This window comes from Salvelinus sp. IW2-2015, linkage group LG36 (genome assembly GCF_002910315.2).
Source record: "Salvelinus sp. IW2-2015 linkage group LG36, ASM291031v2, whole genome shotgun sequence".
Classification (NCBI taxonomy): domain Eukaryota; kingdom Metazoa; phylum Chordata; class Actinopteri; order Salmoniformes; family Salmonidae; genus Salvelinus; species Salvelinus sp. IW2-2015.
The window spans coordinates 9,741,153-9,762,694 of NC_036875.1; the positions used below are offsets into that span (position 1 = coordinate 9,741,153).

Here is a 21,542-nt window from a genome sequence, read left to right on the forward strand (position 1 = left end):
ATTGATTTTAAGAAAGACATTGATGTCTATGGTTAGGTACACGTTGGAGCTACGACAGTCCTTTTTCGCAAATGCGCACTGCTTCGATTATATGCAACGCAGGACACGCTAGATAAAATAGTAATATCATCAACCATGTTGTATTATAACTAGTGATTATGATTGATTGATTGATTGTTTTTTATAAGTTTAATGCTAGCTAGCAACTTACCTTGGCTTCTTCCTGCATTCGCGTAACAGGCGGGCTCCTCGTGAGGCAGATGGTTAGAGCGTTGGACTAGTAACCGTAAGGATGCAAGATTGAATCCCTGAGCTGACAAGGTAAAAATCTGTCGGTCTGCCCCTGATCAAGACAGTTAACCCACCGTTCCTAGGCCGTCATTGAAAAAGAATGTTCTTAACTGACTTGCCTAGTTAAATAAAGGTTTTAAAAAATATACACTGGCTCAAAAAAATAAAGGGAACACTTAAACAACACAATGTAACTCCAAGTCAATCACACTTCTGTGAAATCAAACTGTCCACTTAGGAAGCAACACTGATTGACAATAAATTTCACATGCTGTTGTGCAAATGGAATAGACAAAAGGTGGAAATATAGGCAATTAGCAAGACACCCCAAAAAAGGAGTGATTCTGCAGGTGGTGACCACAGACAACTTCTCAGTTCCTATGCTTCTGGCTGATGTTTTGGTCACTTTTGAATGCTGGCGGTGCTCTCACTCTAGTGGTAGCATGAGACGGAGTCTACAACCCACACAAGTGGCTCAGGTAGTGCAGTTCATCCAGGATGGCACATCAATGCGAGCTGTGGCAAAAAGGTTTGCTGTGTCTGTCAGCGTAGTGTCCAGAGCATGGAGGCGCTACCAGAGGACAGGCCAGTACATCAGGAGACGTGAGGAGGCCGTAGGAGGGCAACAACCCAGCAGCAGGACCGCTACCTCCGCCTTTGTGCAAGGAGGTGCACTGCCAGAGCCCTGCAAATGACCTCCAGCAGGCCACAAATGTGCATGTTCAGCATATGGTCTCACAAGGGGTCTGAGGATCTCATCTCGGTACCTAATGGCAGTCAGGCTACCTCTGGCGAGCACATGGAGGGCTGTGCGGCCCCCACAAAGAAATGCCACCCCACACCATGACTGACCCACCGCCAAACCGGTCATGCTGGAGGATGTTGCAGGCAGCAGAACGTTCTCCACGGCGTCTCCAGACTCTTGTCATGTCTGTCACATGTGCTCATGTGCTCAGTGTAACCTGCTTTCATCTGTGAAGAGCACAGGGCGCCAGTGGCAAAATTTGCCAATCTTGTTTCTCTGGCAAATGCCAAACGTCCTGCACGGCTGGGCTGTAAGCACACCCCCCACCTGTGGACGTCGGCCCTCATACCACCCTCATGGAGTCTGTTTCTGACCGTTTGAGCAGACACATGCACATTTGTGGCCTGCTGGAGGTCATTTTGCAGTGCTCCTCCTGCTCAAAGCGGAGGTAGCGGTCCTGCTGCTGGGTTGTTGCCTCCAACGGCCTCCTCCACGTCTCCTGATGTACTGGCCTGTCTCCGGTAGCGCCTCCATGCTCTGGACACTACGCTGACAGACACAGCAAACCTTTTTGCCACAGCCGCATTGATGTGCCATCCTGGATGAACTGCACTACCTGAGCCACTTGTGTGGGTTGTAGACTCCTGTCTTACCTGGGAATATTGAAGACTCATGTTAAAAGGAACCACCAGCTGTCATATGTTCTCATGTTCTGAGCAAGGAACTTAAACGTTAGCTTTCTTACATGGCACATATTGCACTTTTGCTTTCTTCTCCAACACTTTGTTTTTGCATTATTTAAACCAAATTGAACATGTTTCATTATTTATTTGAGGCTAAATTGATTTTATTGATGTATTATATTAAGGTAAAATAAGTGTTCATTCAGTATTGTTGTAATTGTCATTATTACAAATAAATAAAAAAATCGGTATCGGCGTTGAAAAATCATAATCGGTCGACCTCTAATACAGTGTCTTCGGAAAGTATTTTGACCCCTTGACTTTTTCCACATTGTGTAGCGTTTTTTAAATGTTATTTATTTAACCTTTATTTAACTTGGCAAGTCAGTTAAGAACAAATTCTTATTTAGAATGACGGCCTAGGAACAGTGGGTTAACTGCCTTGTTCAGGGACAGAACGACAGATTTTTACCTTGTCAGCTCGGGGATTCAATCTAGCAACCTTTCGGTTACTGGCCCAATGCTCTAACCACTAGGCCAAGTACCGCCAAGTGCTATTCCAAATTCCATTGCGTAACAGCCTTATTCTAAAATGGATTAAATAAATACAAATCCTCAGAAATCTAAACAGAATACCCCATAATGACAAAGTGAAAACAGGTTTTTAGAAATATTTGCAAATGTATTAAAAGTAAAAACAGAAATACATAAGTATTCAGACCCTTTTCTATAAGACTCAAAATTGATCATTGATCCATTGATCATCCTTGAGATGTTTTTACAACTTGATTGGAGTCCACCTGTGGTAAATTTAATTGATTATGCATTATTTGGAAAGGCACACACGTCTATATAAGGTCTCACGGTTGACAGTGCATGTCAGAGCAAAAACCAAGCCATGAGTTTGAAGGAATTGTCCGTAGCGCTTCGAGACAGCATTGTGTCAAGGCATAGATCTGGGCAAGGGTACCAAAACATTTCTGCAGCAATGAAGGTACCCAAGAACAAAATTCTTAAATGGAAGAAGTTTGGAACCACCGAGACTCTTCCTAGAGCTGGCCGCCCGGCCAAACTGAGCAATCGGGCGAGAAGGACCAAGAACCTGATTGTCACTCTGACAGAGCTCTAGAGTTCCTCTGTGGAGTTTGGAGAACCTTCCAGAAGGACAACCCTCTCTGCAGCTGAACGGAGCAAAGTACAGAGAGATCCTTAATGAAAACCTGCTCCAGAGCGCTAAGGACCTCAGACTGGGGTGAAAATTTACCTTCCAACAGGACAAGGACCCTAAGCACACAGACAATGCAGGAGTGGCTTCGGGACAAGTCTCTGAATGTCCTTGAGTGGCCCAGCCAGAGCCCGGACTTGAACCCGATCGAACATCTCTGGAGAGTCATGAAAATAGCTGTGCAGCAACACTCCCCATCCAACCTGACAGAGCTTGAGAGGATCTGCAGAGAGAAATGGGAGAAACTCCCCAAATACAGTTGTGCCAAGCTTGTAGAGTCATAACCAAGAAGACTCGAGGCTGTCATGGCTGCCAAAGGTGCTTCAACAAAGTACTGACTAAAGCATCTGAATAGTTATGTAAATGTGATATGTCAGTTTTGCAAAATCTTCTAAAAATCAGTTTTTGCTTGTCATTATGGGGTATTGTGTGTAGATTGAGGATGGGAAAAAACGATTTAATCCATTTTAGAATAAGGTTGTAACGTAACAAAATGTGGAAAAAGTCAAGGGGTCTGAATACTTTCCAGAATGCACTGTAAGTCAACAGGTTACATACATAGGCCAAAGTAAATGTCATTAGAGAGTGACGACCGAACCAGTATTGAGTGTACACTGTGTGGGGTTAACAGCCAGAAGTCTGTTGGTTTGGCCCTTACAATATCAGGAAGGCATTCCTCATTTCCTTTTAGTTAAACTAGGGCTTGTTTATTGTTCCTGCAGAGATGAGCAGTAAGCTCCCACACAGCAGCAAGCCTAGAGGTTGGAGAAGGGAGGAAGAGAGGGAGTCCAGGCCCATAGAGATGGCAGGCAGGCATCCTCCATAATGCTCTCCCACTCTAGTGAAAGCTGCTGCTCCGAATCACACTGCACAATATGGGACCAAGAGTAGTTTACCATAGTACTGCACTCTACTGCAGTGCTGTGAATCACACCAGTAGAGCTACAGTGCATTCAGAAAGTATTCAGACCCCTTCCCTTTTTCCACATTTTGTTACGTTACAGCCTTAATCTAAATTGATTACATGTTTTTCCTCATCAATCTACACACTATACCCCATAATGAAAAAGCAAAAACAGTTTTTTGAAGAAAAAAAAAGAAACGTAAATATCACATATACATAAGTATTCAGACCCTTTACTCAGTACTTTGTTGAAGCACCTTTGGCAGCGATTACAGCCTCGAGAGCTTGCCTGACAGCTTGAGAGGATCTGCAGAGAAGAATGGGAGAAGCTCCCCAAATACAGGTGTGCTAAGCTTGTAGCGTCATACCTAAGAAAACTCAAGGCTGTAATCGCTGCCAAAGGTGCTTCAACAAAGTACTGAGTAAAGGGTCTGAATACTTATGTAAATAAGGTATTTCTGTTATTTATTTGTAATACATTTGCTCAAATAAAAAATTTCAAGAATTGTGAAAACTGAGTTTAAATGTATTTGGCAAATGTATGTAAATGTATGTAAACTTCCTACTTCAACTGTATATACTAGGCGGTGTCAGAAGAAGGCCCAAAAAATGGTCAAAGACTCCGGTCACCCAATTCATAGACTGTTCTCTCTGCTACCGCATGGCAAGCGGTACCACTTTGATTTAGTAATCTAATTTGGTGGATGGTTTTATTTGATATATTTAGTGTGGACACTCAAGGCAGCTCCCCGCACCTCTCTGATTCAGAGGGGTTGGGTTAAATGCGGAAGACACATTTCAGTTGAATACATTCAGTTAGACAACTGACTATGTATCCCCCTTTCCCTTTCCTTGATAGTGGTGTCACGGACAGGGTGTGCTATTATCAACCCTGAAACAATTGGGGTTAAGTGCCTTGCTCAAGGGCACATCGACAGATTTTTCACCATGATCAGGGATTTGAATAAGCAACCTTTCGGGGACTGGCCCAATGCTCGAACCACAAGGCTACCTGCTGCCCTAAACATGGGTAACGCACCAGGAATAATGACCTAGCTAGAGAAAGCGTTGTCTGTGGACAGTCAGCACACAGACAGACATGGAAAGAGATCTGTCTGAAAAAGTGTGACTCTGCAAAGTGCCCCAATGCATCAGGATGACTGTAGTCCTTTGTGACGAATCTCCTGACTGAAGCACTAATCCACTCTTTTGTAGCACCATTATTAGTGGTCTTCCTGTCTTGCAAAAGGGGGATAGAAATGCCACAAGTTAACAATTGCTGAAAATTTCAGAGGACGTACCATAGGACTAAGTGGAATGTTTCCCATTTTCTCTCTCTCTCTCTCTCTCTCTCTCTCTCTCTCTCTCTCTCTCTCTCTCTCTCTCTCTCTCTCTCTCTCCTCCTCTCTCTCTCTCTACTCTCTCTTTCCGCTGAATTATGGATTAAGTCGTCAAAGCACAGTTGTCGGCACTTACACGGTTACATGCACAAATGCGATTATTGTGGATAGTCAGGTTAATATGATAGTTCAGTTAAAACGTCTACATTCTTTGGAAGAAGAACGATTTCCCTAATAAGCCTATTTTCATGGACACATCTGAAATCAGGCTACGATGGGACGTTCTACCACAGTGACCATGTTACTTATTAATTAGGGCCGATTTCAAGTTTTCATAACAATCGGTAATCGGCATTTTTGGATGCCGATTATGGCCGATTACATTGCACTCCATGAGGAGACTGCATGGCAGGCTGACCACCTGTTACGTGAGTGCAGCAAGGAGCCAATGTAAGTAAACTTATCTTATAAAAACAATCAATCTTAACATAATCACTAGTTAACTACACATGGTTGATGATATTACTAGTTTATCTAGCTTGTCCTGCATTGCAAATAATCAATGCGGTGCCTGTTAATTTATCATTGAATCACAGTCTACTTCGCCAAACGGGTGATGATTTAACAAAACGCATTCGCGAAAAAAATCACTGTTGTTGCACCAGTGTACCTAACCATAAACATCAATGCCTTTCTTAAAATCAATTCTAAAGTATATATTTTTTAAACCTGCATATTTCGTTAAAAGAAATTCATGTTAGCAGGCAATATTAACTAGGGAAATCGTGTCACTTCTCTTGCGTTCTGTGCAAGCAGAGTCATGGTACATGCAGCAGTTTGGGCCGCCTGGCTCGTTCCGAACTGTGTGAAGACCATTTCTTCCTAACAAAGACCGTAATTAATTTGCCAGAATTTTACATAATTATGAAAGTTGTGCAATGTAACATCAATATTTAGACTTAGGGATGCCACCCATTCGATAAAATACGGAACGATTCCGTATTTCACTGAAAGAATAAACGTTTTGTTTTCGAAATTATAGTTTCCGGATTTGACCATATTAATGACCTAAGGCTCGTATTTCCGTGTGTTTTATTATATTATAATTATGTCTATGATTTGGTATTTGATAGAGCAGTCTGACTGAGCGGTGGTAGGCAGCAGCAGGCTCGTAAGCATTCATTCAAAAACTTTTGTGCGTTTGCCAGCAGCTCTTCATAATGCTTGAAGCACTGCTCTGTTTATGACTTCAAGCCTATCAACTCCCGAGATTAGGCTGGCAATACTATAGTGCCAATAAGAACATCCAATAGTCAAAGGTATATGAAATACAAATGGTATAGAGAGAAATAGTCCTATAATACCTATAATAACTACAACCTAAAACTTCTTAACTGGGAGTATTGAAGACTCATGTTAAATGGAACCACCAGCTTTCATATGTTCTCATGTTCTGAGCAAGGAACTTAAACGTTAGCTTTTTTACATGGCACATATTGCACTTTTACTTTCTTCTCCAACACTTTGTTTTTGCATTATTTAAACCAAATTGAACATGTTTCATTATTTATTTGAGGCTAAATAGATTTTTATTGATGTATTATATTAAGTTAAAATAAAAGTGTTCATTCATTATTGTTGTAATTGTCATTATTACAAATATATATATAAAAATCGTCCGATTGATCGGTATCGGCTTTTTTGGTCCTCCAATAATCGGTATCGGTATCGGCGTTGAAAAATCATAATCGGTCGACCTCTAATAGACACCCTGGTTCAAATCCAGGCTGTATCACAACCGGCCGTGATTGGGAGGCCCAGCGTCATCTGGGTTTGGCCGTTGTAGGCCGTCATTGTAAATAAGAATTTGTTCTTAACTGACTGGTCTAGTTAAATGAAGGTTACATTTAAAAAAATGTATACTGATTGAAGTGGATTTAACAAGTGACATCAATAAGGGATCATACACTCTTAGAAAAAAAACCTTGCAGGGTTCTTCGGATGTCCCCATTGGAGAACCCTTGAAGAACCCTTTTTGGTTTCAGGTAGAACCCTTTTGGGTTCCATGTAGAACCCTTTCTACAGAGGGTTCTACATAGAACCCAAAAGGATTATACCTCGAACCCAAAAGGGTTCTACCTGGAACCAAAGGGGTTCTTGTCTGGGGAAAGCTGAAGAAACCCTTTGGAACTCTTTTTTCTAAGAGTGTAGCTTTCACCTGGTCAGTCTATGTCATGGAAAGAGCAGGTGTTCTTAATGTTTTGTATACTCAGTGTATAGGCCTAAACACATTACTGAACTGGAATAGAGTTCTAGAACTAGAACTCTAGAGTCCTAACTGGAATAGAGCTTTAGAGAAAGTGTTTTTTAATACTGTACAGATCCATTTAGGCCAGCTACATTCTTTTCAGATCCACCGTGAACAGGTTTAGCTCTGGGCAGGTGAATGAAATGGCCCTAATGTAATCACAGCAGGAGATATTTTCTAATGGCCTGTCTTGTAACATGTCATAAGCTGTTTTGCCAGACTGGGAGGTGGAGACTAGGGTTTCGTCCCAATTGTCACCCTATTCCCTATTTTGTGCACTTCTATTGACCAGGGCCCACATGGTATAGGGTGCCATTTGGGACAGAGTAGATTACAGCTGTCACTTTCATTTCAAGAGCCCATGTGCTTCTCAAGTTGTTTATGGTGCTGGGTGTGAGTTGGATGGGGRTGGTATGATTGTCTCCAAACAGGATGTGGTTAGCACTGACCTCCCTGTGCATTACTCTGGCTGGGGTCTAGCCTGTAAGTGATGGACCTTTATTAGTAACCACGAGTCATGAATGTGTGTTTGAAGGTGAGTGTGCGCTCCCCTTGGTCTCACCAATCCTTTGTCTCTTGTATTGGTGTTCTGCCTTTGTCCATTTTGTTCGTCTAGACAGATTTAAGCAAATCCCAGTTTATGCCTACCCAATATGATTTCAGATAGACAATGCAGTCCCATTGTGCCCTGGGAAAAAATATTGAATGAAAAGGATGATTTATTATGTGTGTTTATGAAGGACCCGAGGAAGAGTAGGTCTAGCTGTAGCTTCAGTAACAGCTAATGGGGATCCTAATAAAAAACTAGATACTCATTCACCCCCATCAGTCAGTCAAAAGAGGGCCAGTGCACACCACCTCATCTGAGGGCTTGGATCAAAGCGTCTTGGTAGACCTCTCCATGCTAATGAAAAACAATAGTTTTTTCCTCCACAGCTCCAGGAGCCAGTGGAGGTCTTAGTGGAGCTTACAAACCCCAAACTAGTTAACTAAGGGCCCACATTCTGGGTCCTTGTAGCCTGTGTCCTGTGTGCGAAAAGACACCCTTAATTGGCAGGGCCTCCGTTCCCTGTTTCCATGGTGAATAATGTGCTGGTTCTATAAGTAGAGTGCCAAATTCAGCACCATGTATTCAGCTATTAGGAAGTGAAGAGTGAAGGAAAGCAATTTATGAGGTGTTGACAATAATCATGGTTGCTAATAGTTTGGGCTCTAATTTGGGCTGCATTGCACTGTGTGAGAAAATCAGGTGAGAAAATGGCCAACCAGAAAATGGCCAACCAGAACAGTAGGCTAACATTCCTGTTAGTTACCCAGTAATAKATGTTTGTATAGCATAACAAAAATGCAACTCACCAAGGCCTTTTTACCTAGCTAAATTAGGTCTACTTCAAGTTACCAGCATATGGTGCCTCTTGACTCAAGATTCTAAAGAGTCAGCGAATATCCAAGCTTTAGAAATATTGTGAAAAGTGAGTGTGAAGGCCCAAGTTCAGCCACGTAGCATCAATTAGATGTGGAATGTGGAGAATCTGACAGATTGTTTTCCTGCATAGCAAGAGAGCAGACCTTGTCCGTTCTGTTTAAATATTAGAGCATTCTTTCCCCGGCCGGCCCTCTAGAGATGACCTGCCGGCTTGGGAACGCTGTGGGAAAACTCCCAGCGGAGTGTCAGGAGAGGAGGGTATGAAATGCGGGTTGCGTTATCGTCAGCTTGTAAAGTTTCTGTTGACTCGCGCACTCACTCTATGCCTGTCCTGCTCTTGAAATGGTTGTGTTTTTGCAGGGGGAGAGTGAGAGGATTCCAAGAATCGGATCATGTTCAAGGCAGTGCTGAAGAAGAACAGAGACGGAGGGAAGGGGAGCAAGAAGGAGCCAGGTATGTGGAGTATGGCTGACTGCTGCAAGGTCACTTTGACCATTGTGCAACAACATGTTACCCTCAGGCTGCCTTACTTCACACACAGACCTGCCGCAACCTGTCTCCATTATTTAGATGTTTTTATGGGCATCTATTCATTGTTTAGTCCTACTTTTTTATACAGAATGACAATGGATGTGATTGGAAGTTCGCTGGCGATATGCAAAGGGTTTATCATAATAGGCTTACTGTACAATTAGATTWAAAAAAAAMCAGATAAAAATACTCCTTATGGAACAGCGGGGACTGTGAAGCAACGCAAGCATAGGCACATACACTTGCGTACATACACACAATAACATACGCACTATACACACGTACATTTGTGTTGTAGATATGCGGTTCTAGAGTAGGGGCCTGAGGGCACRCACTTAATGTGTTGTGAAATCTGTTGTGAATGTATTGTAATGTTTTTAAAATTGTATACCTGCCTTACCTTAATTCTGCTGGATCCCACACAGTAAAAATAAAAGTGTTAATTTAACTCCTATAGAGTTGAATTCAACACTGTTTCAGATAACATTTGGTTTCAGTCTACATTGTGTTAAAGTTTCTCTACAGGTAGTGTCACATTTTTAAGTTAATAACAAAAAATTGTGTTAAAATCCCTCTGAATTGAGTTGAATTTACACTGCAATGACTGCATAATTTTACACTCCGATTTAATCCCGACACTAGAGCTCATTGACTCCTCATAGTGTTGAAAATACTCATACTGGGTTAAAATAAGTCACCACTGTAATTTTTACACCCCCTTTTTTACTGTGCAGGAAGAGTAGCTGCTAATGGGGATTCATAATACATACAAATACAGATACGTAGTAATGAGTTAAATTTGTAACCTGAAGTTCTGAGATAGAAATATGCACACAGAGTTGAGAAGAAAGCACACAAATATGGCTCATGCCTTTCATCGCTGTTCACAAACATTTCATCATCTGAGCCAACATTTGTAGCGAGCAAGCAGTTTGAACATATATGGTCATAAACTGGTGTCACTGTCGTTGACCATTTTTCTTTAGCGAGTCATTTTCTTGGTGCTCTCAGGGTACACACACACACACACACACACACACACACACAGACACAGACACGTATAAGCACCATGGCTCCAAGTTTTCAGTATTTATAAAAAGTCTTTATTGGCTATAAATAACCCATACCACAGTCTCTGTTTCAACATGGAAAATGTTGTTAAACTGATGTGGAACTAGAGAACAGGGTAGGGTAATTAACCTTTTTTAGAATAGATAGGCCAACCTCCTATCCCACAGGAAGGCCTTATTATTGCAGTCAGAATGACCCTGGAGAACTCTGAACTGGTATACTCTTTGACACTACTATTATTGTCAGTGTGACATCCCCATGAGGATGCTGGTGTTGTTCTGGCTCTCCCATGTAACCTGTTAGATTTTCCATTACGACTGGGAATGACTTTGACTGTGAGTCACTCAGCAGTGCTAATACATTTCTGACTCACCTCTAGCGAACATAGACCACGATCTATCTTTTCATAAACAGACAGAGATGATGTAGGACTAACACGAGGCTATGTTGTCTGGTCTAGACTCGCCTACTATAGGAAGGGACAGTTGTAAGTAACATAATAAGTACTGTATAGCAGTACAGCAGTTAAGTATCTTGAGTCAATTTGCTCATCTTTAGATCAGGCTGCGACTTGCCTCTGTTAATATAACAGTCAACACACTGTTAACAAAAGTGATCAGAGTCTGGCTTGCCTAGACACTGGCTAGCTACCTTCAGCACCAGGTTACCCCTCTCCCACCCCTTCTCTTTAGCTGCGTCTCAAATGGAACACTATTACCTATATAGTGGACTACTTTTGACCAGGGCCCAAAGTGCAGTGTATAGGGAATAGGGTGCCATTTGGGATGCAGTCTCTGTCCTCTACTGTGAGCACCCCAGATGACAGTCTAAACCACAGTTCAGGTCTGTATGAGGAATGTAACTGCAGGCCCTTGCTCTGAACACACTTTCGTTGACTTGGGATCTTAAACTGCACGGCAATGAATCACAGAGCAGTACGGAAGTTTCCCCCTCGTGTTACTATGATGCTATCTGTGTTAAGTTTACTATCTTGAACAGCGATGTAGTAAGCCTAGGCGTTGTTTTCAATGGAGCCCTTCACTGTGCGTCAGCCCAGTCAGGCACCACCAGAGTCGAACACACACAGGACTGCTTGCGGTAGATGAGCAGTAGGGTGTGAATGGCGGGAAAAGGCTAGTACTTCACCCTTTCCCAGCTCTTTACAAAGTTGGATGCTTTCCATTAAAGAGAAGCAGGTCTCTCTCCATTTCCCATGCTGGGACAATAAAAGTCAGCCACTCTTCTCCATTATTCAGGGAAGGACAGATGAGCTGCCTCAGCCTTGCTTTAGGCAGTCATTAGTGGTCATTCGGTCACTCTGCTGTCTTTAGAGATGGAGTAGGCCTATTTACATCCTCATTTGCCTATCATAGGAATTCCAAGTCCAAATGACTCAATCTGTAAACCAAGAATTGGCTCAGTTGGCCCTTTTATGATTTAGCCTAACCTAGCCAAATGTTTTATAGTCAGTTAGGCTATGCCATTCATTGGAATGAAAGAGGAGTGGCAACAAAAAGGCTTTGGTTTTACCTTCTTTTATGACTTTGTAAATAAATGTTCAAGTGGCATAACAAACTATGTCACTGGCAAGGAGCCTAGGGGTTAAGGGCGTTGGGTCAGTGACGGAAAAGTCACTGGTTTGTATCCCCAAGCTGACTAGGTGAAAAATACAGTTGAAGTCAGAAGTTTACATACACTTAAGTTGGAGTCATTAAAACTCATTTTTCAACCACTCCACACATTTCTTGTTAACAAACTATAGTTTTGGCAAGTTGGTTAGGACATCTACTTTGTGCATGACACAAGTCATTTTTCCAACAATTGTTTACAGACAGATTACTTCACTTATAATTCACTGTATCACAATTCCAGTGGGTCAGAAGTTTATATATACTAAGTTGACTGTGCCTTTAAACAGCTTGGAAAATTCCTGAAAATTATGTCATGGCTTTAGAAGCTTCTGATAGGCTAATTGACATAATTTGAGTCAATTGGAGGTGTACCTGTGGATGTATTTCAATGCCTACTTTCAATCTCAGTGCCTCTTTGCTTGACATCATTGGAAAATCAAAATAAATCAGCCAAGACCTCATAAACAAAATTGTAGACCTCCACAAGTCTGGTTCATCCTTGGGAGCAATTTCCAAACGCCTGAAGGTACCACATTCATCTGTACAAACAATAGTACGCAAGTATAAACACCATGGGACCATGCAGCCGTCATACCGCTCATGAAGGAGACGCGTTCTGTCTCCTAGAGATGAACGTACTTTGGTGCAAAAAGTGCAAATCAATCCCAGAACAACAGCAAAGGACCTTGTGAAGATGCTGGAGGAAACAGGTACAAGAGTATCTATATCCACAGTTAAACGTTTCCTATATCGACATAACCTGAAAGGCCGCTCAGCAAGGAAGAAGCCACTGCTCCAAAACCGCCATAAAAACTCCCGACTACGGTTTGCAACTGCACATGGGGACAACGATCGTACTTTTTAGAGAAATGTCCTCTGGTCTGATGAAACAAAAATAGAACTGTTTAGCCATAATGACCATCGTTATGTTTGGAGGAAAAAGGGGGAGGCTTGCAAGCCAAAGAACACCACCCCAACTGTGAAGCACGGGGGTGGCAGCATCATGTTGTGGGGGTGCTTTGCTGCAGGAGGGACTGGTGCACTTCACAAAATACAGGGCATCATGAGGATGGAAAAGGATGTGAATAAATTGAAGCAACATCTCAAGACATCAGTCAGGAAGTTAAAGCTTGGTCGCAAATGGGTCTTCCAAATGGACAATGACCCCAAGCATACTTCCAAAGTTGTGGCAAAATGGCTTAAGGACAACAAAGTCAAGGTATTGGAGTGGCCATCACAAAGCCCTGATCTCAATCCAATAGAACATTTGTGGGCAGAACAGAAAAAGCATGTGCAAGCAAGGAAGCCTGCCTCAGTTACACCAGCTCTGTCAGGAGGAATGGGCCAAAATTCACCCAATTTATTGTGGGAAGGCTACCAGAAACGTTTGACCCAAGTTAAACAATTTAAAGGCAATGCTACCAAATAATATTGAGTGTATGTAAACTTCTGACCCACTGGGAATGTGATGAAAGAAATAAAAGCTGAAATAAATCATTCTCTCAACTATTATTCTGACATTTCACATTCATAAAATAAAGTGGTGATCCTAACTGACCTAAAACAGGGAATTTTTACTCTGATTAAATGTCAGGAATTGTGAAAAACTGAGTTTAAATGTATTTGGCTAAGGTGTATGTAAACTTCCGACTTCAACTGTATATCTGTGCACTTGAGCAAGGCACTTACCCCAAATTTCTCTTCTAAATCGCTCTGGATTAGAGTGTCTGYGAAATTACTAATATGAATGTGATACTTGTTCATTTCCCTGGAAGAGATCCATTTGTTTGTAAAGTCAGCTCTCATCTTGAAACAGCCTGAAATTAGGTTAGTAAGTAGTCCTCTTGGAGACGGCCATGCTAATCAGATCGGGTAGACTGCCGAATATCTAATGCTCTCTGGGCCTCGATTGTAACATATTGCACATTAAATATTCAATGGACCTTCTGTTAGGTGTGAATAAAGAGTTCATTACAATCCCAAATGGTATTGGACAAAGAAATAATGCTTAAATCTGCCGTCTGGTCTGATACAGTGCAGTCAAATGTCTCTTAATTTGCCAAAATTTGACCATATCCTCATGGCATATTCAGGTCGGATTTATGCACAAAGATTAGGTTTTATAACGGAATTGGATATGACTGAAAGTATTGCTTGCTGCCGTGTTTGGAATTGTTTTGCGCATCCTCCCCTTGGCTATGACCTCAGAAATCGAGCAACAACTGATTTGCTTAAGGGGTCGTTGCCTAAACAAGGGCAAAAAAGTTTGACACGGTTTATTTAATTCCTTTCTCCTTTGACTCATCAAATCTATTTGTATCTGTTGTGGATTGATCAAGACAACCACCATTGGGACAGCATTAACCAGTTTGCTCTTATGTACAGTATACATGGGCTCCCGAGTGGTGCAGCGGTCTAAGGCACTGCATCGCAGTGCTAGAGGCATCACTACAGACCCTGGTTCGATCCCGGGCCGTATCACTACAGTGATTTGGAGTCCCATAGGGATTGGCCCAATTGGCCCAGCGTCGTCCGGGATAGGGGAGGGTTTCGCCGGGGTAGGCCGTCATTGTAAATAAGAATTTGTTCTTAACTGACTTGCCTAGTTAAATAAAGGTTAAGTAAAATAAATACAAATAAATAAACACTGAGAGACCAGCAAACAATCAAAGCACCCCCCTTCCCTGTATAGAGCATGACAGTGATAAATGCTTTACAAAAGCACATCAAAAGTCCACGGAGATGTGTCATGGAAATGAGTGTGATGAAAAGCCTTGATAATTGTAGTATTGCATGATAGCTGGGCATATGTTCCTCATAACGCGGTGGCTTGGAGGCAACTTAAAAGGAGTCAGGGAAAAACTTGGCCCCTGTGCCAGACACCGGACAGCAGTCATTAGGCTGACTCTAGGAGCCCCATATTGCCAGGGCCCACAAACACACCATTCGCTAATTCAGCCCTTCTTCCTCCTCTTTTCTCCTACTCTACCTCCTCCAAATCTGCTGTGTGGAATTGGCCTTTTTAATCCCTTCTAAATACACTTTTTTATGGTCCGGCATTCCGGAAGTGGGATACCGCTTAGCTTTGGCCTCTGGGCTTTGATGTGAACACTTTCTTTAAAAGGTCACATTGCCAGCAAGCCTCACTGACGTTAATGGATTTGAGGCTCAAAGCACCAGGAGCTCAGTGGATTATATAGTTGTTAAATTAAACTCGTCTGGATTAATTGGTATTCTCTTTGAGGATATACGCTGGTTTTCTCCTGTTAAAACCTCTTAAAAGCTAGGAGGTGCAGTCGCAGGCTGCACAGCAGCAACCATAAGGAGACAAGATGGGTTTTTAGAGGAGAACAGCTTGAAGAAGCACTTAGGAAATTGGTATGGCCAGCATGGGAGATACAGTATTTCCAAGTCCTAACTCTGATGCGTTGTAGATGTTATACATTTTATGAGTTGGAGATGGAGTGAAGCTGAAATGGGGGCCCTATCTCGTCCCTGTGACAGACTGGAACCACATGAAGAGAGTCTAATGTTTCAGTCTTTCAGTCTTTGGGGAGATCTACAGCTACCTACAGTGCATTCGGAAAGTATTCAGACCCCTTGACTTTTTCCACATTTTGTTACGTTACAGCCTTATTCTAAAATTAATATAAAAAATCCTCATCAATCTACACATTATATCCCATAATTACAAAGCGAAAACAGGTTTTCTGAAATCTTTGCAAATGTATTGAAATACAGAAGTACCTTATTTACATAAGTATTTAGACCCTTTGCTATGAGACTCGAAATTGAGCTCAGGTGCATCCTGTTTCTATTGATCATCCTTTGACATGATTTGGAAAGGCACACACCTGTCTAGATAAGGTCCCACTGTTGACAGTGCGTGTAAGAGAAAAAACCAAGCCATGAGGTCGAAGTAATTGTCCGTAGAGCTCCGAGAAAGGATTGTGTCGAGGCACAGATCTGGGGAAGGGTACCAATAAATGTCTGCAGCATTGAAGGTCCCCAAGAACACAGTGGCCTCCATCATTCTTAATGGAAGACGTTTGGAACCAGGCCGCCCGGCCAAACTGCGCAGTGTGAGAAGGGCCTTGGTCAGGGAGGTGACCAAGATCCGATGGTCACTCTGACAGAGCTCCAGAGTTCCTTCTGGAAGGTTCTCCCATCTCCACAGAGGACAACCATCTCTGCAGCACTCCACCAATCAGGCCTTTATGGTAGTGGCCAGAAGGAAGACACTCCTCAGTAAAGGTACATGACAGCCCGCTTGGACTTTGCCAAAGGCACCTAAAGGACTCTCAGACCATGAGAAACAAGATTCTCTGGTTTGATGAAACCAAGATTGAACTCTTTGGCCTGAATTCCAAGCATCACGTCTGGAGGAAAACTGGCACCATCCCTAAAGTGAAGCATGGTGGTGGCAGCATCATGCTTTGGGGATGTTTACACCAACAGGGACTGGGAGACTAGTCAGGATTGAGGGAAAGGAGCAAAGGTTTTTGAGATCCTGGATGAAAACCTGATTCAGAGCGCTTAGGACTTCAGACTGGGGTGAAGGTTCACCTTCCAAGAGGACAATGACCCTAAGCACACAGCCAAGACAACGCAGGAGTGGCTTCAGGACAAGTCTCTGAATGTTCTTGAGTGGCCCAGCCAGAATCCGGACTTGAACCCGATCAAATGTCTCTGGAGAAACCTGAAAATAGCTGTGCAGCGACGCCCCCCATTCAACCTGACATAGTTTGAGAGGATCTGCAGAGAAGAATGGAAGAAACCCCCGAAAAACAGGTGTGCCAAGCTTGTAGCGTCGTACCCAAGAACACTCAAGGCTGTAATTGCTTCCAAAGGTGCTTCAACAAAGTACTAAGTAAAGGGTCTAAATACTTATGTAAATGTGATATTCAAGTTTTTTTCATTTTTCATACATTTGCAAAAACTTCTAAAAACCAGTTATTGCTTTGTCATTATGGGGTATTGTGTGTAGATTGATGAGAAGAAAAAACAATTTAATCAATTTTAGAATAAGGCTGTAACGTAACAAAATGTGGAAAAAGTCAAGGGGTCTGAATTCTTTCCGAATGCATTGTACCTACGTCCCCTCTGCATTTCACTCCTCACAGCATTTCACTCCCTCTAGCTCAACTTTCTCTGACGTCTCATTTCCCAACGTAGAGACCACTTAACCTTTCTAGCCCAGGGGAACACCCACAACATTCCGCTGAAAAGGAAGCGCGCGAAATTCAAAAATATTTTTTTGAAATATGTAACTTTCACACATTAACAAGTCCAATACAGCGATTGAAAGGTAAACATCTTGTTAATCTACCCATCGTGTCCAATTTTTAAAATGTTTTACAGCGAAAACACAACATATAATGTTAGATCACCACCAAATCCAAAAAACACACAGCCATTTTTCCCAGCCAAAGATAGTCACACAAAAGCAGAAATAGAGATAAAATGAATCACTAACCTTTGATAATCTTCATCAGATGACACTCATAGGACATCATGTTACACAATACATTTATGTTTTGTTCGATAATGTGCATATTTATATCCACAAATCTCGGTTTATATTGGAGCCATGTTCAGAAATGCCTCCAAAATATCAGGAGTAATTACAGAGAGCCACGTCAAATAACAGAAATACTCATCATAAACTTTGATGAAAGATACATGTTTTACATATAATTAAAGATACACTTGTTCTTAATGCAACCGCTGTGTCAGATTTTTTTTTTTTGTGTGTGAAAAGCACACCATGCAATAATCTGAGACGGCGCTCAGATTTAACAAAATTTCTCCGCCATGTTGGAGTCAACAGAAATACGAAATTACATCATAAATATTCCCTTACCTTTGATTATATTCATAAGAATGCAATGCCAGGAATCCTAGTTCCACAATAAATCGTTGTTTAGTTCGATAATGTCCATTACTTATGTCCAATTAGCAACTTTAGCTGGCATGTGTAGTTCACATGTCCAAACGCTGGCGCCGGTCCAGGCGAACTCGGACGAAAACTTCAAAAAGTTATATTCCAGGTCGAATAAACTGGTCAAATTAAGTAGCAATTTTGTGGGACAGTACATAGCTAGCTCTCGCAATTCAGTCTTTTGCTGAATGCCGTTTTGTGAAAAGTCCTTGCTGCTTTTGCAACTGAGAAAGAAACTCTTTGAATGCACTTGCCCTCTGTTCAGAAGACATATTCCTATATTTCTCTGCATGCTTCGTCTGGAAGTGTCGGGACAAGTTGTAGTCTTTCAAGACAGCAATGCTCTCTTTGCACACTAAGCACACAGCTTTCCCTGATACCTCAATAAAGAAATATTTCGATGTTCACTCTTGCTGGAACACCCTACATTCATTGTCTACTTTCCTTTTCTTTGAAATCTTTGAAAWAATGTTGCCCAATATCCAGCGAGCTACTATTTGTAACTGTGATGTGTGTGTCAGCCTGTCAGTCACTGTCTGCCTTCAAAATAAATGTCCCACAAGCGGTGGGAGTTAAATCATTACACAAAGGCGAGTATTCATTGGGCTTTTCATTTGAATAACAAATTCTAGCAAATTCTTTATGTGATCTGAGCATGATTCCGCGGGCCGTATTGAATCAGGTCGCATGCCGCATACGGCCCCCGGGCCAGCCTTTGCCCAGGCCTGTTCTAGAGTAAAGTTTTACCGTTACCTACCTTCCTTCTGCACTGTACTCCCACATCCCACCAGTTTCATCTCTTTCAATGCAGTGATCAGAGCCCAGAGAGGCAGGCTGSCTGTGAAGGCTCAGGCTGTGGGGGCTGGATTCATACCTCCTGCGGCTCCCAGCTCTAGCTATAGTTCTATATGCTGAGATGGAGACAGCCAGCTGCCAGACAGAGCTGACTGTTGTGGTCCAGTGTTAATCACACTAGCATGTCTTTGCCTTGTACTCTCTGGGGCAGCTAGGCTAAACTGCCTCAGCTGCTCCTCTCCACTGACTCCCCCGCCCGCTACCAGTTGGCACTGGCAGGAGCCCTCTGAGCTTGGCCACATGGAGACAGGCCACCTGGTCAGAGGAAAGTTGGAGTCAGTACAGAGTGGGCCCAAGCTAAGCCCGTAGCCCTGCGTTAACCACTAGTCTGAAAAGCAGAGGCCGTATCCACAGCAAACAGGGAACTTTTTTTTCAGTCTTGTATTTTTCGTTCATGGCTTGGCCATGTACAGTAGTGGAAGGAGGTCAGTTGTTACAGTAGGCCAACTCACCTTTGGAGTACTGAAAGAGAGTCGTCTTTCTCCTGCTGATATTGTAAATTGCATGGACTATCTACACTATGGCTAAGTTGATGATAACACCCTGCACATATACAAATCCCCAAGTAATTGGGATGCACTTCATTGATGTCCCTGTGATCTCATCAGATCCGGAGTTGCATCCAACCAGAGACAGAGCAACTTGGCAACCAACCTTTCCTTCAAAGAGCTCCCACAGCAGGGGGTGGTTTTGCTCTCCAGACCAAAATCCAATGGATACGAACCACTTTTAATTGAGCGGCTTAGGAAGACTAAAGCAAAAAGAAAACGGAGTCCGCTTTATTAACACCGCTTCTCAGAATGTAAATGTTGTTAATCTTTAATAAGAGCAATGTTTAACTAGGACGTTGAGCTCCAAAAGGCAGTTTGTCTCCGGTCATTTAGCTCATAGGAAATTAAAGATTAAAAGAATATTGTGATTCTGCCGAACACTAATGACTGCACTTTTGTGTGTGTGTGTGTGTGTGTGTGTGTGACGTGCGTGGGTGCGTGTGTGTGACCATTAGAGGGGGTGGTGGTGGTGGTAAGATGTAGGCCTCCACACTGTTGTCTCAGTTGTGAGGGCGGCTGGTACAGGCTGTCTCGACAGGGCTTCTGTGTGTTTGGGAAATGGGAGGGTGATTTGTTGGTGGAGACTTAGATGACAGAGGAAAACACGTCTGTCACCCTGGGCTGTTGTCATTGCCGAGTGCTTCTGTCCAATTCTGTCTCGGCCATAGTTCTGAACATTCAAAATATCAGTGATTAAAAATAAATGATTCAAGTAAAAGAGAGAGAGATTATGTTTGCGTGAGGATTTCACTTGAACAGACAATGCAGAGATTCCTGCTGCAGTGATTTCCATATTTCTCTCCCCCCTTTTGACTGTCTGCGGGGATTTAACATGAGGGATTTTCACTTGCTATGGAGGACCTTTCCCAATARTCAGCAACAACAGATGTTTTGGGAGTTGTTTACGGGCAGACATGTTTTACAGATTACAGAGATTTGTCAAAACAAACGCTTAACAATAGCAAATTATTTGATGAAAGGTGGACGTTTGTTTGTTTTTTTAGCATACCAGGGCCATTCTTTTAGCGGTTGAAATGCTAGTAGGCCTACACTGTGTCCAGAATTGTCACCATACCGTTGACATTTAATCATAATGTTTTATACTGTTGTTGTTACCCAGTTAGTTTAACCCTAGTGAGCTTAGTCCTGTAATTTCCTAAATGTATTTGGTCAGGGAATACAGACATTGGAACTGAAGCCTCCCTCTGTTGTACTCCTTTTGGGTCTGCATCCCAAATGGCATCCCAAATGGCATCCTATTCTGGTTCTAAAGTAGTGCACTATGTAGCGAACAGTGTGCCATTTGGGCCACTGACTTATTCTGTGTGAAGAAGAGGGAACATTTGGTGAAATATTAAACAGACAGGCAGGGGGAATGCTGCTAAACCACCCAGAAGGCTTGTTGTTTTGCCTGGACTGTTCACCAACCATTAGTCTGTTCTCTCTCTCTGTCAACGGCCTCAGCTTCCTGGGTCAGCAGGAAGCCATTTCTCCAAATCTGATTTGCTTTAATGAGGTGCCTGATGCTATAGACATGCGTCTCAAGCCTCCTGTTTCCAGGGTGAATGTTTGCCTGTTAGGTGCTGGTCTAGTGCTGCTTCATCGTCACTGTGGAAGAAGGGTTAGCCCAGAGTGTGGACATAGGCTAGGCTATTTGTTGAAGATGGGGGCAGCTCACAGACACGTAGACACATAGCACAGAGGCTGTAGTAGTAGTCTAGAGCCTCCACATACTAACCTGTCTGTCCCACACTGTGCCCTTTCATGGCATGTCTGGCCACAGGTGCCATTCTAACAGTGGGTTTTGACCATGGGGCCAGGTCTAGAAGCACAGTTTTGACTGCTCCTACAGTTTTGCCTCGGTACTGCAGTTTAGCTGATGCCCATGGACAGCCACTTAGAGAAGTCAGATTAGAAAATTCCTAATAAGACACTTTAGTCATCACCCTTGTACACAAAACACCCATTGAATTATTACAATAATTGTCGCTGGGGGGTGATTTTTTTCCATCACTCACAGCAGAAGACATGAACATTTTA

General features: G+C 42.6%; 1 protein-coding gene across 4 annotated transcripts in view; it reads left to right on the forward strand.

The window, feature by feature from the left end:
• LOC111959602 (protein TANC1) overlaps positions 1 to 21,542 on the forward strand; it is a 173,837-nt gene that overhangs the window by 19,378 nt on the left and 132,917 nt on the right. For all 4 annotated transcript variants that reach the window (XM_023981286.3, XM_023981287.3, XM_023981289.3 and 1 more), the window contains exon 2: positions 9,283 to 9,375. In XM_023981286.3, coding sequence (XP_023837054.1) covers positions 9,315 to 9,375 — 61 coding nt within the window. In that variant the 5' untranslated portion in view covers positions 9,283 to 9,314. The remainder of the gene's footprint in view (positions 1 to 9,282; positions 9,376 to 21,542) is intronic.